This window comes from Chanodichthys erythropterus, chromosome 5 (genome assembly GCF_024489055.1).
Source record: "Chanodichthys erythropterus isolate Z2021 chromosome 5, ASM2448905v1, whole genome shotgun sequence".
NCBI classification, from domain to species: domain Eukaryota; kingdom Metazoa; phylum Chordata; class Actinopteri; order Cypriniformes; family Xenocyprididae; genus Chanodichthys; species Chanodichthys erythropterus.
The window spans coordinates 8,886,405-8,902,377 of record NC_090225.1 but is presented as its reverse complement, the minus strand read 5'-3'; the positions used below and the strand labels follow the sequence as shown (position 1 = coordinate 8,902,377).

The 15,973-nt window shown below is 36.5% G+C and overlaps 1 protein-coding gene across 3 annotated transcripts in view; it reads left to right on the top strand.

The window, feature by feature from the left end:
- Positions 1-825: 825 nt before the first annotated feature.
- The window catches only part of mark3a (MAP/microtubule affinity-regulating kinase 3a), a 40,762-nt gene continuing 25,614 nt past the window's right edge, over positions 826-15,973 (top strand). Inside the window, exons 1-4 of one of the 3 annotated variants that reach the window (XM_067385926.1) lie at positions 826-1,701; positions 4,540-4,731; positions 5,582-5,635; positions 15,696-15,744. In XM_067385926.1, coding sequence (XP_067242027.1) covers positions 1,648-1,701; positions 4,540-4,731; positions 5,582-5,635; positions 15,696-15,744 — 349 coding nt within the window. In that variant the 5' untranslated portion in view covers positions 826-1,647. The remainder of the gene's footprint in view (positions 1,702-4,539; positions 4,732-5,581; positions 5,636-15,695; positions 15,745-15,973) is intronic. The other 2 variants (XM_067385925.1, XM_067385924.1) reach the window with 2 other exon arrangements.

Here is a 15,973-nt window from a genome sequence, read left to right as displayed (position 1 = left end):
TTCATTATGTTGGACTCACCGCAGGTAACTCATAATCTGCAGTTGTTACTCCTGACAAAAACATTGCATGCAGCGCCTGTGGAGTGTGGAAAGTTACTGGAGCGCGCAGCCGGGCACATCTCTCACAAGGAACGTCACGGCACTGATTGACAAGCCAGAGGGCCAATTGTTTACACAATGATCGCGTAAACGATTGGCTGATGTTTTTAAGGCCCTACCTCGTGCACAGTTGATGTATATTAATATTATTCCTTTCAATGCACCCAATAAATAGTCTTTCATCAGTTAGTAAAGACAGTTTCAAGTAATATTGCAAAAATGTATAAAACAAAACATCCTATTTAGCACCTTTAATGAGCATTTATATATTCTGTTTACTTGATTTTATACATGTTTTATTATTTACTTATTCTGAAATAAATATAGAAAAAATTATTTTAAGTATTTTTTTAAATTATCTTGAAGCCCCCCTGGTTGAGAACCTGCTGTAAACTGATGATTCAGGTGGAAGAACATATTCAAAACATATTAAAATGAAATTTATGAATTAAACAGAATGAATGTTTTGTGTCCGTTCAAGAGGAGAAAAAAAAAAAAAACATTTGTAAGGAATATTTTTGTTTTATTGTTACATTGTTTTGTTTCCTTGTTTTGTTCGGATGTACTTTTTGTCCTCCTCACCAGGTCAAGATCTCAACATGGCGGCGCCCACAAGGGGGCGACCCGCTCCATGTAGAACAAAACAGCTGTTTCTGAAAGACTATAATAAATCTAGTTTCCATCTCACGTCAGTGTACAATATGTTTAATGATATTTCTCAAAAGTGCATTTTGAGTGAAGCACACTGGCCAATTATTTAAAAAACTTTGTTTTAATTTGCCATAACGATCAAACCATACATGGTAAAACTACACTTCAATTGAACAGGGTGTGTCACAGTTGTTATGGTATGACGAAGTTTTCTCCTTTTTTCCATATGAACACCTACAGCTCCCTGAGGGATGCGGCGCTCTCCAATGAGCACAGGGATCTTTCTGTTTCCTCACTTCCTCTGTCTCGCTCAGGGCTCGCCTCGAAACTCCTGCGCTGTTGGGCAGCCATCTTGGATCTCGCTTTGAACGAGAGGCGACAGAAGCGGCTGTTCGGGTGGAATGGAACCGTCAACGAGTGTAACTTCCCTGCGGCTCCGACGCCTGTGATTACCCGCTTTACCCCGCTGCTGCCGTTACCAGTGAATGTACCGGACAGTCCATTTGAAGGATCGTTCGATGAGCAGATTGTCTTTGGGGGAGATCGCAGCGGAGGCCCCGTGAAGTGCAATTTTCTCTATTCTTACTTGAACCGGACATCCGAAATATGAAGCAGACAGCGACGCCAGGCCTGAAAGTATTATGTTTTTAACAGTGCACAAGTTAACCGGCCTCGTTCGCTTTTCAGGGATCTATTCGATGGCGTGCGCTCGGTAATAAAACGCAGTAAGGTCCGGAATATCTCTCCCAAACTTTTAACAACTTTGTTACCTGTTTTAGAAGCAAATCAATGGTATTGACCACTCGTGTAATCGGTCAGATATATTCCCCCCTTCGTTGCAACGCAAAACCTGCTGCTTAAATTGTAATTCCGGGAAAGCAGCTTTCCATCAACACTATGTCAACAACAAGAACCCCCCTGCCCACCGTCAACGAGCGGAAGGCTGAAAACGTAAGTAGACTGTTTATGTTTTTATATCTGGATAACAGTCAGCAATAATTGACTCAATTATGTTCATTTCTATCACCTTATTCTTATACCTTATACCTTATTCATCTTATTAGTGTAATATTCGACTTCGTCGAGTCGCATTGCATGGCTGTGTCTCAACACTTAGTGAGCTTCGTTTTTGGTCAAAACGAAGCTGCCTTTTAAAACCATTCAGCTCATTTCCTCCAGAATTAAGGGCAGTGTCGCATCCCATATAGTGTTTTATATGCTTTAAGTGGATTAGCAGTCCCGTGCCAGTCTTTGGACAGATGGGGCACCAGGCTGAAGTGACGCATGGGGTCCAGGGCATCGGTAATTTGGCTGCTTTTCTGCTTAATTCGTGCAACATATGCTTGATTAGTTAAAGCCCTGCACACTAGTGAGTGATGCGTGGGTTTGCATGTTTAATGCGCCAATAGGATGCAGATATTGCGCATTGGCGTCAGTCTGTCCTATAGGTTACTGCTCATACGTCAGCAGTGAGGGAAGGTGACATAAGCACGCGTGCTAATGCAGGTCCCCCTTAAAGGTGCCTGTGAAGAATGAGCATTTAGTTATGGTCTTTGACTTTTCCACTGCATCTGTCATCTGTATCGGTCTATCGCTCAATTATTGATCTATTGTTCTGTCTATTGTTCTTCTATCTATCTGTATAGGTTATTAAATGTTATCAACATTTATAGTGTCTTACCAGAATAAACATATATTAATGCACAACTCTCACTCACCTTTGATGGGGGAAATTAAGTCAAATGAGGTATCAATCACCCATGCACTCAGCCCCACCCGCCCCAAAAATCTCTGTCACACACACACACACACACACACACACACACACACACACACATTGGGTGTCAAAAAGACTCCAGCAGTGATGCAGCTTGTCAGTATCGGTGTTGGTGGATGGGAGAGTATTGATGAGTTAGAAAAGAAAAGATAAGATAGGGCTGTTTGGTTCAATGCCATTTAACTTGCAAAAACAAAAATGAGAGGATCACAATCTAATATGAGGCATCGTGCAAGCATAAGCGTAAGTGACCTTTATTCAAGATCGTTCTTTGCGCTTTATTGCAGGGGGTCGTGTCATTTCTGTGGTTATGTTGTATAACATTTGTTATCAAATGTTACTGTTGGTGGATTTATAACTCTTATTAGGTAGAGCTTTGTGGATAACGGTCAAGTCGGGCGTCCGGGACAATATGCAGGATTTAGTGGGGACATTGTATAGCGCAGTGTCAGCGTACCCTTACATACAGAGGTGTTAGTACCACATGATTCTCACTGACTTACTAAACATCATCCTGTTGAGCTCATGACCTCTGAATGGAACAATTCATTTAGTCTCACTGTTATTTCTAACCTGGTGTATGTTGCACAGAGGTCCTGTCACAAGGTTACAAGAGACATTGGGAAATGTTAGCGTAATGGGATTAATTTATATTGTTTTTTTTTTTTTTTTTTTTTTTTTTTTTTTTCTGATCAGTGTTTTCAATTTCAGACATGGTTCGATTAACTTTTGTAAAACATTTTTTGACGTCTTTGAAAAAGTAGTAGCTAAATGTAAATACTGATGACTCATGGTATAATTTTATTTGTGACAGTGGCACAATAATAAATAAAATGTTGTTGGGGTGTTGATTGATGCGACTGCTAATCTGAAATTGCATGGGTGGAGTCAATATTAGTGATTTCTGCTCTGATGGGAACTTTTGTGTTTGTTGCCAAATATCTTGTCTTTGTATGACTGGCGGAAATTGTGTAAATTCCTGGAGGGCGAATTCTGGGATAAAATAAGCAAGACTGAAATTATAATTTGGAAAGTTTGGGAGGGATTAAAGGGATAGTTCACCCAAAAAAGGAAAATTATCCCATGATTTACTCACCCTCAAGCCGTCCTAGGTGAATATGACTATCTTCTTTCAGATTAACTCAATTAGAGACATATTTAAAAATATCCTGGCTCTTCCAAGCTTTATAATGGCAGCGAATGGGGGACATGATTTTGATGCCTAATTTAGGCATCCATCCATTATAAAAATAATCCATACGGCTCCAGGGGGTTAATAAAGGCCTTCTGAAGTGAAGCGAATGGTTTTGGTAAGAAAAATATCCATAATTAAAACATTATTAACTATAATAGCTAGCTGCTGGCAGATGGCCGTACGCATCGATTTAAGGCGGAAAAGTGACCCCTAACCTGACGAACACGGAAGCGCAGAGGATAGAGAAAAATAAAACACCGGTCACGAATTACAAGTCTAAAACAAGAATTTTTATACAGAAATGTAGGATACATTTCAATATAAGAGAAGAGGAGCTTGAGTTTGTTGCCCAGCCCTATTTGTTTAAACCACGAGAGGCATCTAAGCTTACAATACTCCTATATCCTGCGTCATACATCACGTTGGGGGTTACTCATGTGATACAGGTTGATTTGCGCAGTATCAATATGGTCATCTGCTGGAAGCTAGTTATTTTAGGTTATAAAGTTTTAAATAAGGATATTTTTCTTACCAAAACCCATCACTTTGCTTCAAAAAGCCTTTATTAACCCTCTGGAGCCATATGGATTATTTTTATGATGGATTTTTTTGGCCTTGAAAATCGCCGTCCCCCCATTCTCTACCATTATAACACTTGGAAGCGTTATATTTTTAAATATCTCCAATTGTGTTCGTCTGAAACAAGATAGTCATATAGGATGGCTTGAGGTTCAGTTTTTGGGTAAACTATTCCTTTAAGTTTAAAATTTTTGTTCTTGTTGTTTTGTAATTTACATGTGTTCTTGAATTCTTACAGCATACAACGAACGGCCATGGCCGAGGGGAGGTGACCTCTCGATCTGTGAGGTCGAGTGGTCGAAACCGAAATTCTGGCTCAGGATTGGATGATGTGCACCCTCTTGTTGGAAATTACCGGCTACTAAAAACCATTGGAAAGGGCAACTTCGCCAAGGTCAAACTGGCTCGCCATATCCTCACAGGAAGCGAGGTGAGGAGTCGGGAGTCATGAGTGTGTTTCCTGACACACGGTGGGCAATGGGGGTTTTCCAGAGATGGACACGTTTGCTTTTCTGCTTTCATGTTTCCTTTTGGAATTTTTTGAATTGCAACACTTATTAAAACTCAGCTGAACAGAAAAATGTACTTTTATAGTAAATATAATGCAGTATCATAAAACTATGATTTAGTCATGCTGTAATTATAAAAAGAAAAGTATGTTAAATGTACATTTTGTTAAATGTATGTAATTTTACTGCCGTTAAAAGTTTGGGGTCAGTAAGATTTTTTTTTTTAATGAATTCTTTTATTCATCAGGAATGTGTTAAATTGATCAAAAGAGATTTATAATGTTACAAAAGATTTCCATCTCCAATAAATACTGCTATTTTGTACTTTCTACTCATCAAAGAATCCTGAGAAAAAAAAAATGCATCACTGATTTCACAAAAATATAAAGCAGCTATTTTCAACATTCATAATTAGAAATGTTTCTTGACCAGCAAATCAGCATATTAGAATGATTTCTGAAGGATCATGTGACACTGAAGACTGAAGTAATGATGCTGAAAATTCAGCTTTGCTGTCACAGGAATAAATTACATTTTAAAATGTATTAAAATAAAAATGTTTTTTAAATTGTGATATTTCACAATATTGCTGATTAAAATGTATTTTTGATCAAATAAACACAGCCTTGCTGAGCATAAGAGAATTTCAGAAACATTAAAAACTTTAACAAACTCCAAACTTTTTAATGGTATTGCATATAATTGAATGATTTTTTTTTTTTTTTTTTTTTAATCCCACTTTAAAAGTTTTCAAACATTTTTCCTTCTCAGGTGGCAATAAAAATGATTGATAAAACTCAACTGAATCCAACAAGCCTTCAAAAGGTAAGATTCACATTTAATATTAAAATGTGCATGTGTGTATTGAATGTGAAACTGTGTCATGATTCAGGTTTTTTTCTTCCTCAATGTCTGTGCGATCCTCTTTATCGACTACTTGGTTAGTTTTGTGTTTGGTAGTGGCGCAGTTCCACACTGATTCATAGGTGATGATGGCTTTCAACTCACATTTTAAACAGAATGCAGACTGTAGTGCTGATCTTTTATCCAGAGCGTTTATCAGAGGCTTGTGTAGTGGAAATGGAACATCTTTTCCGCTGGTGTTCGCAGTCACCCATCATCATGAGGAGTCTATTCAAACAGAAGCTCCTCCAGCAGTAACCTTCACACTCTGAGCACAAACACTGAAGTACACCAGCTGTGCTGTAATACTCTGCCCACCTACTGCAGGCTGCGCCGCCACTCAATCCGCTCTCAGCTGAAGACAGTCTTCTGCACCTGTGCATTTGCATCCTTTTGTTTGGAAAGGTTTATTTCTAAATATGCACAAAGCTGTGTGGGAATGTGGAGCGAGCAAATGCTGTAATTTGGTGATGTAATTAATATTGCATGGCAACTTGCGTCTTTCATGACATTTTGTTCCCAAACGGATAGTCCTGCCTAAAATTAAAACTCTGTCATCAGTTAATCATGTCATTCCAAACCTGTGACTTCCATTCATCTTTGGAAAGCAATGGAGATATTTTTAATATTCTCTCTTCATTTTTGTCCATCCATCAAAAGATGGTAAAGACATTGAATCAGTGTAGGCATGTCATGATCTTTACACTGCAAAAAATGCTTTTCTTATTTAGTATTTTTATCTTGTTTCCAGACTTAATATATCTAAAATTTATTAAATCCAAACGTGTTTACTAGATAATTAAAATGACATGATATTTTTTTCATGTTTTCTGGAAAAAGAAAATCAAAATGAAGTAAGTTTTTGCTTAAAACGAGCAAAATTATCTACCAGTGGGGTAAGAAAAATAATCGTGTTTCTGTTTGGGACAGAAACAAGAAGATTTCAAATGGAAAGAAGATTATTTTGCTTGTTTTAAGCATTTTGATTTTTTTTTTCTTCTTTTTTTTCAGAAAACATAAAAAAAAAAAAATTTAAGAAAATAATTTTTTGCAGTTTATGTACTTTACAGCAGTGTTTTTTAGTACTCTTTGGCAAAATGTGATTGCAATTTAAAGGGTTAGTTCACCCAAAAATGAAAATTCTGTCATTTATTACTCACCCGCATGCCGTTCCACACCCGTAAGACCTTCGTTAATCTTCAGAACACAAATTAAGATGTTTTAGTTGAAATCCGATGGCTCCGTGAGGCTTCCATAGGGAGCAATGGACATTTCCTCTCTCAAGATCCATTAATGTACTAAAAACATATTTAAATCGGTTCATGTGAGTACAATGGTTCAATATTAATATTATAAAGCTAGGAGAATATTTTTGGAGCACCAAAAAAACAAAATAACGACTTATTTAGTGATGGCCGATTTCAAAACACTGCTTCAGGAAGCATTGGAGCATAATGAATCGGTGTGTCGAATCATGATTCATATCGCGTGTCAAACTGCCAACGGCTGAAATGACGTGACTTTGGCGCTCAGAACAGCAGATTCAATACACTGATTCATTTGTGCTCCGAAGCTTCCTGAAGCATTGTTTTGAAATCGGCCATCACTAAATAAGTCTTTTTTTTTTGGCGCTCCAAAAATATTCTTGTCGCTTTGTAATATTAATATTGAACCACTGTACTCACATGAACCGATTTAAATATTTTTTTTAGTACCTTTATGGATCTTGAGAGAGGAAGTGTCATTGCTCCCTATGGAGGCCTCACGGAGCCATCAGATTTCAACTAAAACATCTTAATTTGTGTTCCAAAGATTAACGAAGGTCTTATAGATGTGGAACGGCATGTAGCTGATTAAAAAATTACAGAATTTTCATTTTTGGATGAACTAACCCTTTAAAATGCACAATTATTGCAGTTATTTCAAATAATTTTGAAATTGATCAAATTACCAAGATTAGACAAATAATCAATAATTGTGAGTGTTCTATGATGAACAGATTTAAAGCTGCAATCCATAACTTTTTTTTGGTTAAAAATTATCCAAAATAATTTTTTGAGCAAGTACGTAACTAGCCGGTGTTCAAAACTATCTCCTTACCTGATTCACAATGGTAAGCTTATAGTCATTTTTTCTAATTCAAGTGGTATTGGTAGGTTTCCGGGGGAAATTCAAGCATGCAGCCGCTCGTCTTCGCATCATTACATCACGTCTGTTTACATAAAGGAGGAGTCCCAGCTAGTAGGCTATATGGCATGTGAGGATGCTGCAGGTGATGGATCATTTATAGCCTTTTCTCACAGCAGCGGGATAATTAAACTTATAATTTTGATGGCAGATTGTATGGTATGACAAATTAATGTTAGAAATTACACAGTACAGAAATTGAAATCTACAGGTAATGCTAATACACGCTAATACACACTAAATACACATAGTCACGCAATGCTGATGTTGTTAACATTAAGAATTTAAGAACAAAGTATAACAATAATAATATGCATGGTTTGATGTAGCGATCGTTAGATTTAATCACCATTGGCAGCGCGATTTATTGTAATGCTTTTTATCTCAGTTGGTCAGAACAAAAGTGCCGGATTTGTTAATTGTTCAGATGACATTTTCCAGTGAAAATTCTTATTTTGGTCATCCTTCCAAGATATAGAATCTGTGATTCAGCAGTACAGTATGCACCGGTGCGGTGACTGACAGCAAACATTAGATTAATCTGTGCTGAGGCACAACCTGGACTGCAGCTTTCATTTAGACTTATATTCACATATAAACATTGAACGCACATACGTAGAGCACATCAAATATGGTAAACACAAGTGCGAACATACTTGATTGGTGAAAAACCTCATTGGTTCTTGTGTGTAAGAAAATTATGACAGTGAAATATCCTGCTTATGGCCCAGATACAATCCAAATGCTCTGTGACACTGTTATAGATTCATTCAGTATTGCTAATGTATTGTGCCACTTTTTTTTTTTTTTTTTTTAATAAGTTGTGAAAAATTGCCAACAAAAACTATAAATAAATACATTTTGGATTGCCCTTGCGGTTTGCATGCAGCAACAATCATACAGCGCGACCATTGTGGTCTGATCCATAATTATATTTTAACAAACCAGAAGGACTAATGAATCAGTCTCATGAGATGTTTCAATCAGTTTATTGACTCACTGAATAGTTTGGACCACCACTCACACAATAGTCACTTTCAAACCAAGCAGCTTTCTGTTAGTCAGTGCTGTGGATTGGCCTGACCAGCTGAACCCAATCTGCGTGGGGAAATCTTTCACTCTCATGATGTGAAATTTCTAATTGCTTGGATTCCTATTGAAATGACTGGATTTCGTTCACAAAAATGTGCAGATCAACAGTAAATGTGAACACACCTAAATGATGCTCCTTTAGTAGAAACTCTGGGGATAGTAGTATAAATGGAATTACCCAGTGCAATGACACAATCAACATAATGTCCCGTCATTCGTCGCTTTTCATGGTTGTATCTGATTAGAACAAAAACTCAGATTTACATGAACTTTAATTGCTTGTTGCTTTATGCCATTGCGCCTGGTTAGGACAGTGTTATGGTGGTGAACAGTTTGCAGTTCATAATCAGTCTTCACAACAGCCAAGATGAAGGGAGGAGGAAGAGGATATGAGGGGGAAGGACAGATGGACATTTTGGTGGGCCGACAGTGAAGTGACAGACTGGAGGGACCACAAAATGGTATGAGATGGAAGATAAAAAACAGGCACAGACACAAACAGCCTGATGACAGTCTGAATGAGAGGAGTAGAAGATGTACATACAGTATGAGTGATAAATGTGAAATGAAAGGCTGGAGAGAGATGTGGGCATGAGATGATCAGAAGAATTCAAATGATAATGCTAATCAGTGCTCGCTCAGAGATACACAAGCTGAGGCCACATCTCTAATTTTAGCTGGAAGCTGCTCTCCGCAGCCACCATTAGTTTTTCCACAGCGCCATTGATTGGGATTTCAGTGTATATCCTCTATCTGTGGCCTGCTGGTCCTCAGCCAACACACGACTGACTCACGCACTGCAATAATGAGAGACCGCACCAACCAGACAGTCTCTTTTGGTCTTTCTCTGTTTTTTTTTTTCTCTAATTATCATTAGCATCAGTTTCATTTTCTCTTCTTCCTAACCCTCTATGGTGCGTGTTGTCACAGTTAAAAAAATGTTTTTTTTTTTTTTTTAATATATATATATATATATATATAAATAAAGGTAAAATACACTACCATTCATTCACTACCAAGAAATTCCTTTTATGCAGCAAGGACACATTAAATAGACCAAATTGACAATAAAGACGTTTATAATGTAACAAATTATTTCTGTTTCAAAAAAATGCTGTTATTTTAAAATTTCTATTTCATCAAAGAATCCTAAAAATGTACCAGTGTTTCCACAAAAATTTTAAACGGCACAACTGCTTTCAACGTTGATGATAATGTTAATGATTAATAAATGATTTCTGAAGGATCATGTTACACTAAAGACTGGAGTGATGCTGAAAATTTAACTTTGCCATTACAGGAATAAAATAAATTTTAAAATATATTCAAATAGAAAATGGTTATTTTAAATTGTAGTAATATTTCACAATATTACAGTTTTTACTGGATCTTTAATCAAATTAATGCAGCCTTTATAATCTATATATATATATATATATATATATATAATAATAAATAAATATATATATATATATATATATATATATATATAATATATATAAAAAAATATTATACAGTCCAGTCCAAAAGTTTGGAACCACTAAGACTTGTTTTTAAAAGAAGTTTTGTCTGCTCACCAAGGCTACATTTATTTAATTAAAAATACAGTAAAAAAACAGTAATATTGTGAAATATTATTACAATTTAAAATAACTGTGTACTATTTTAAATATATTTGACAAAGTAATTAATTCCTGTGATGCAAAGCTGAATTTTCAGCATCGTTACTCCAGTCTTCAGTGTCACATGATCCTTCAGAAATCATTCTAATATGCTGATTTGCTGCTCTATAAACATTTATGATTATTTTCAATGTTGAAAACAGTTGTGTACTTTTTTTTTTTTCAGGATTCCTTGATGAATAGAAAGTTCAAAAGAACAGCATTTATCTGAAATACAAAGCTTCTGTAGCATTATACACCACCGTTCAAAAGTTTGGGGTCAGTAAGAATTTTTGTATTTTTTTGAAAAGAAATTAAAGAAATGAATACTTTTAGTCAGCAAGGATGCATTAAATCAATCAAATAAAGACATTTATAATGTTACAAAAGATTAGATTTCAGATAAACACTGTTCTTTTGAACTTTCTATTCATCAAATAATCCTGAAAAAAAAAAAATATTGTACACAAATATTTTGTACAGTTGTACACTTTAAATGTTTCTTGAGCAGCAGATCAGCATATTAGAATGATTTCTGAAGGATCATGTGACACTGAAGACTGGAGTGATGATGCTGAAAATTCAGCTTTGCCATCACAGGAATAAATTAATTTGTGAAATATATTTAAATAGTACACAGTTATTTTAAATTGTAATAATATTTCACAATATTACTGTTTTTACTGTATTTTTAATTAAATAAATGTAGCCTTGGTGAGCAGATGAAACTTCTTTTATTTATATATATATGTATGTATGTATGTATATATATATATATATATTCACACAAAGTTAGATTGCAGATTGCTCAGATTGCGCCTATTATAATTCACAAATCAAACTCATCCTCAATGACTACTTTCACACAGTGTTTGAGATTGACAACTGTATTTACTAACAAGTGTGACTTTTGAATTGTCCTGTTCATACAGTAGTGTCTCGATCCGAAGAGGTCTTGGTTTTGCTGCCTTTATAGCAATCGCCCAAACTGAAAATGTGTCTTATGTGTCTTATGAACCTAGAGCTGCAGGAAAATGACGTCATATTAGTTGTTCTCATGATAGTTGTACATAACACCTGTAACCATAGTGACAGTGATTAAAGTTAAAATGCAGACGATGGCTTAAAAACAGTCACAGTTGTCGACGCTAAGATATTTGATAGGACAGTTCATCCTCAGTCTTCATCAACAGTTACTTCAAAAACAATAAATAACACCAAAAAAAATCAATAATTGTGTTATTTTTACATAAACAATTATATTACTATAAACACTCCAAATAAAAAATATATGTAGTTGCTGCAACATTTGTAGTTTTACAGTAGGTTGAGAAAATGTTGATACTGTATGTGAGCAAAAAAAAAAAAAAATCTATACTGTATTTTATTTCTTTTTAGCTTTATTTTTATTTTAATTTTTGTTTTAGTAATTTTAGTATGTCAACTTAATCGTCATTTAAGGTTTTTATGTAATATTTCTTTTTATTTCACCCTTATTTCAATTAGTAAAAATAATTTTAATAGTTTTAGCTAACAATAACACTTTCTGAATAGCGTGAAAGTGTGTGTGTCCCTTATTTCTGTTGTCATCTGTTTCAATGTCTTAATTTCTTTTGCTGTTGAAGCAGTGGTGCATGCAGTAATGTTTTTAGGATTTCCAGGTTGTGTTACTCTAACACGTGTCCTAATGATTGTGCATGTGTGTTGTTGTGAGTTGGAGGTTGTATAATTGCCCGTGGGCGTCTGAGCTCCACACTAGGTCTGGTTCCTCAACTGAAGTGAGATGTTCTGCTGTGGACTGGTGTTTTTTAGTCATCACAGAGGCGTTAAGATGGTGCACCAAAGAGAGTGAGAGTGTGAGATCTGAGACAGACTGAAGAAAATCTGAAAAGAAAAAGAGAGACAATCATGTGAAATATATAAATCTGACTTTCTAGGTTTTCATTTTTCAATTAAACCTAGAATAAATTATGTAAACAATGATATGAAAGCAAAGTTTTGACATAAAATGAAATGTGTAACTGATAAGATATTGCCCTTTTTATTTCCCTCTTCATAATTCTTTAATCTGTATTGTTCTTATCATAAACAACAGATCTGATTGTCTTTTCGTCAAGGAGTTGATTGATTCAGACATTTTGACAGTGCCACTGTCTAATGACAAACTACAGAGAGAGAACAGGATGGCATCATTTGAGTCAAGTGTTATAAATCATTAGAGAAACTTCTTATCTCAGACCTCTCTGCTTCACCAAACCCTTAGGCTTATTGTACAGAGACATTTTTGTGGTGAATTATTATGGTGATATCAATTTATTAAATGGAATCTATAATGCCCCTTTTCACAAGATGTAATATCTGGTGTCCTCAGAATGTGTCTGTAAAGTTTCAGCTCAAAATACCCCACAGATCATTTATTATAGCCTGTCAAATTTGCCCCTATTTGGGTGTGAGCAAAAACAAGCCGTTTTTGTGTGTGTCCCTTTAAATGCAAATGAGCTGCTGCTCCTGGCCCACTTTCCAAAAGAGGGCAGAGCTTTAATAGCTTGTGCTTCGGTTGCTCAACAACAACAAAACTGGAGAATCTCACGCAGCTAAAATGAAGATTGTCAGTAACGGTGTTAGGGCTGGACGATTAATCAAAGTAATCGAAACCGAAATTCTAACCGTAATTTTCCCATGTCGGTTATTTCGGTTTTTTAACCCTGTTAATACTTCCCCCTTAAAAACATAACTGCGTGTGTAGCCACGTGACTCCGCCCCGTCCAGTCAGTGGCATAAAAGCAAAACACGGAGGTGAGCACCGGTTCAACACATAGTGATGGCGCGCGAACGGTGAGCCTTGCGTCTTCACTAAACTTTGTCAGTTGTATTTGTTTTATGGTTTGGACATTCGAGCGATTAGACGATCGGATGTGTATTATTATATCGAGCTACCGCGCTTGCATAGATATATACATACATCTATATGCCGTGCTCGCGCAGCTGCATGTGGCACGAACACTCACACAAACAGCTGGGCAAAACGTGAAGATCGCGCGCACACAGAGGAACGCAGAAACTTATTGTCAGCTCTGTCCTGTGATTTATCACTAAAATAGCTTAGAAACTTTAAAAAAAAGAAAGTTATAGCATCTATTTTTTCTACTTTTGAAGGAACTATTTACAACCCACAGCTTCACAATTAATAGAGAGACGGTATGCCCGGTGGCGGAGCCAGGATTTTTTCACAGGGGTGGCCAGGCAGGGGCCAGCAACCAGTCCGGGGTGGCACAGAAATATTCATTATTTCAACATAAAAATGAGTCTGACTATAATGTACTGGACTGTGCCTACAACACAACTGAATACAGTTTGTACTTAATTGTAATTGAGATAGTGAATTAGATCACGGAATGCTGAGTGAATTCTACCTTCTCCTTTTTTTCTTTTTTTTTCTTGCAGGCATATTAATAAAGTGGCTCACACTTTAGCTAAATTTCAACTTGTTCAGTCAGTTCTGGTTCTCAAATAATTGCAACAAATAATTGCAAAAAAAAGGGTTCTCTTTTGAATTCCCATTTGCTGATGCGGAAGCAGAGGTCAACAGCACAAAAATGCCAGAATATAAAATTCATTATTTTATGCAGTTTAATTTTATACATGTTTGTACTTTATAAATTAACAAAATTAGCATCTTCTAGTACAAATGCAGTTCTCACATTTATTTATGCATTAAAAAATACATATCAGCTTGTTCCTTATATTGTGATCTCACATACCACATACTAGGGCTGGGCGATGTATCGAATGCTTTTGTCACGCGCATTTCTTCAGTAAAGCCGGTTCCCTGATTGCCGCTAAATCGCCATCACCTGCTTTCAAATGAAGCGGCATTTAATAGACAGAGCCGTAGTTCACTGATAAGACACGCAATATCGCGTTCAATATCGATATGTATCGCCGTCGATATTGAACGCGATATTGCGTGTCTTATCAGTGAACTACGGCTCTGTCTATTAAAATTGTTTGATAATATCGGTATCGGCCCCAAAAAATCACTAATAAATTTATGTAGTTCAACTCATCGACTAGCATGTTCCTTCATGTTAATCTTTTGTGCAAATCCAGCGTTTGTGAATCAGTCCTGCATAAAATGACGGCATGGCAACAACACTCTACTACAACAATTCTTCCTCTTCTCTAAAGCAGCCCAACATGGCCTCACCCCCTTTGTTGTGTGTTCCCGGGGGCAGGGTTTATGTAGATTTCGGATTTTGTGATGTCACCAACCCTGGAAGAAGCTTGTTGTCGTCCCTACCACCCGTTTGTTGTAGTCCTTAAAAAGCGATTTCTGTAAAAGAAAATATCTCCCTTTGCATTGTTTATGCTCAAATGGCAACATTACACACTAACTAAAGTTAAAAAGGTGAAATCATAATCAAGGACCCCTTTATTCACTAGTGGTTAAAAGAAATCCCAGTCAAGCCAGTGTCTTGAGGGAGGAAATCCCTCACTGTCTTTGTATCTAAATGTGCATGTTGTTCTTCTATACGAGTTCTGCAGTGGCTTCAATGTTTCATGTCGGGGAATAAACGATTATGAGCAGTATAACTCACAGACTGTAGTGTGGTGAGAATTGGATTGGGTTTATGCTGTACCGAAAGTGTTTCCCTGCGGTCCAAAATCACACCGCGTCTCTCGCACCCTCTCCGAAGCTACAGCTACACTTGTGAGAGCAGAACGTGGAAAGCAGTACGTGCTAACAGCTCAGGAACACAGTCTGCCTACTGTAGCGCTATTAAAGATGCATGACACTTCCATTCCATTGAGAGGGGAGGATTCAACCTTTTTTTTTTGTTTTTTTTTTTAGGGATCAATAATGAATAGCACTTAACGCTAGTTTCCACTGAAAAGGAAGCACTCTGTTCACTATGACAATGACACAGTCCAGCTGTATTTTGCTTTCTGTTCCATGTTAATGCTGAAGGATAGTACCAATGTTTTGTTTAACAACACATTGTGACATGTTGATTACATTTAATTGTTCTTCTCTTCAACAGCTTTCCAGAGAAGTCACAATCATGAAGAATTTAAACCACCCAAATATTGGTAAGCGTGTTTTTGTTTTTATTTTACTCACGGACACCCCCTCACCACCACCTTTTGAATTATTGCAACAGCCCATAAGTAGCGCCTTAGATACTGTTCCTCTTATTTAGTTTAATTGATTCTCCCACATTTGTTGTTAGTTCCTGTTTGCAAACAGCATAATGATTAGCAGAGCCAGACACATAGTCATGTCTTCACACAGAGGGGCTTTATGTTTCACTAGCCTATA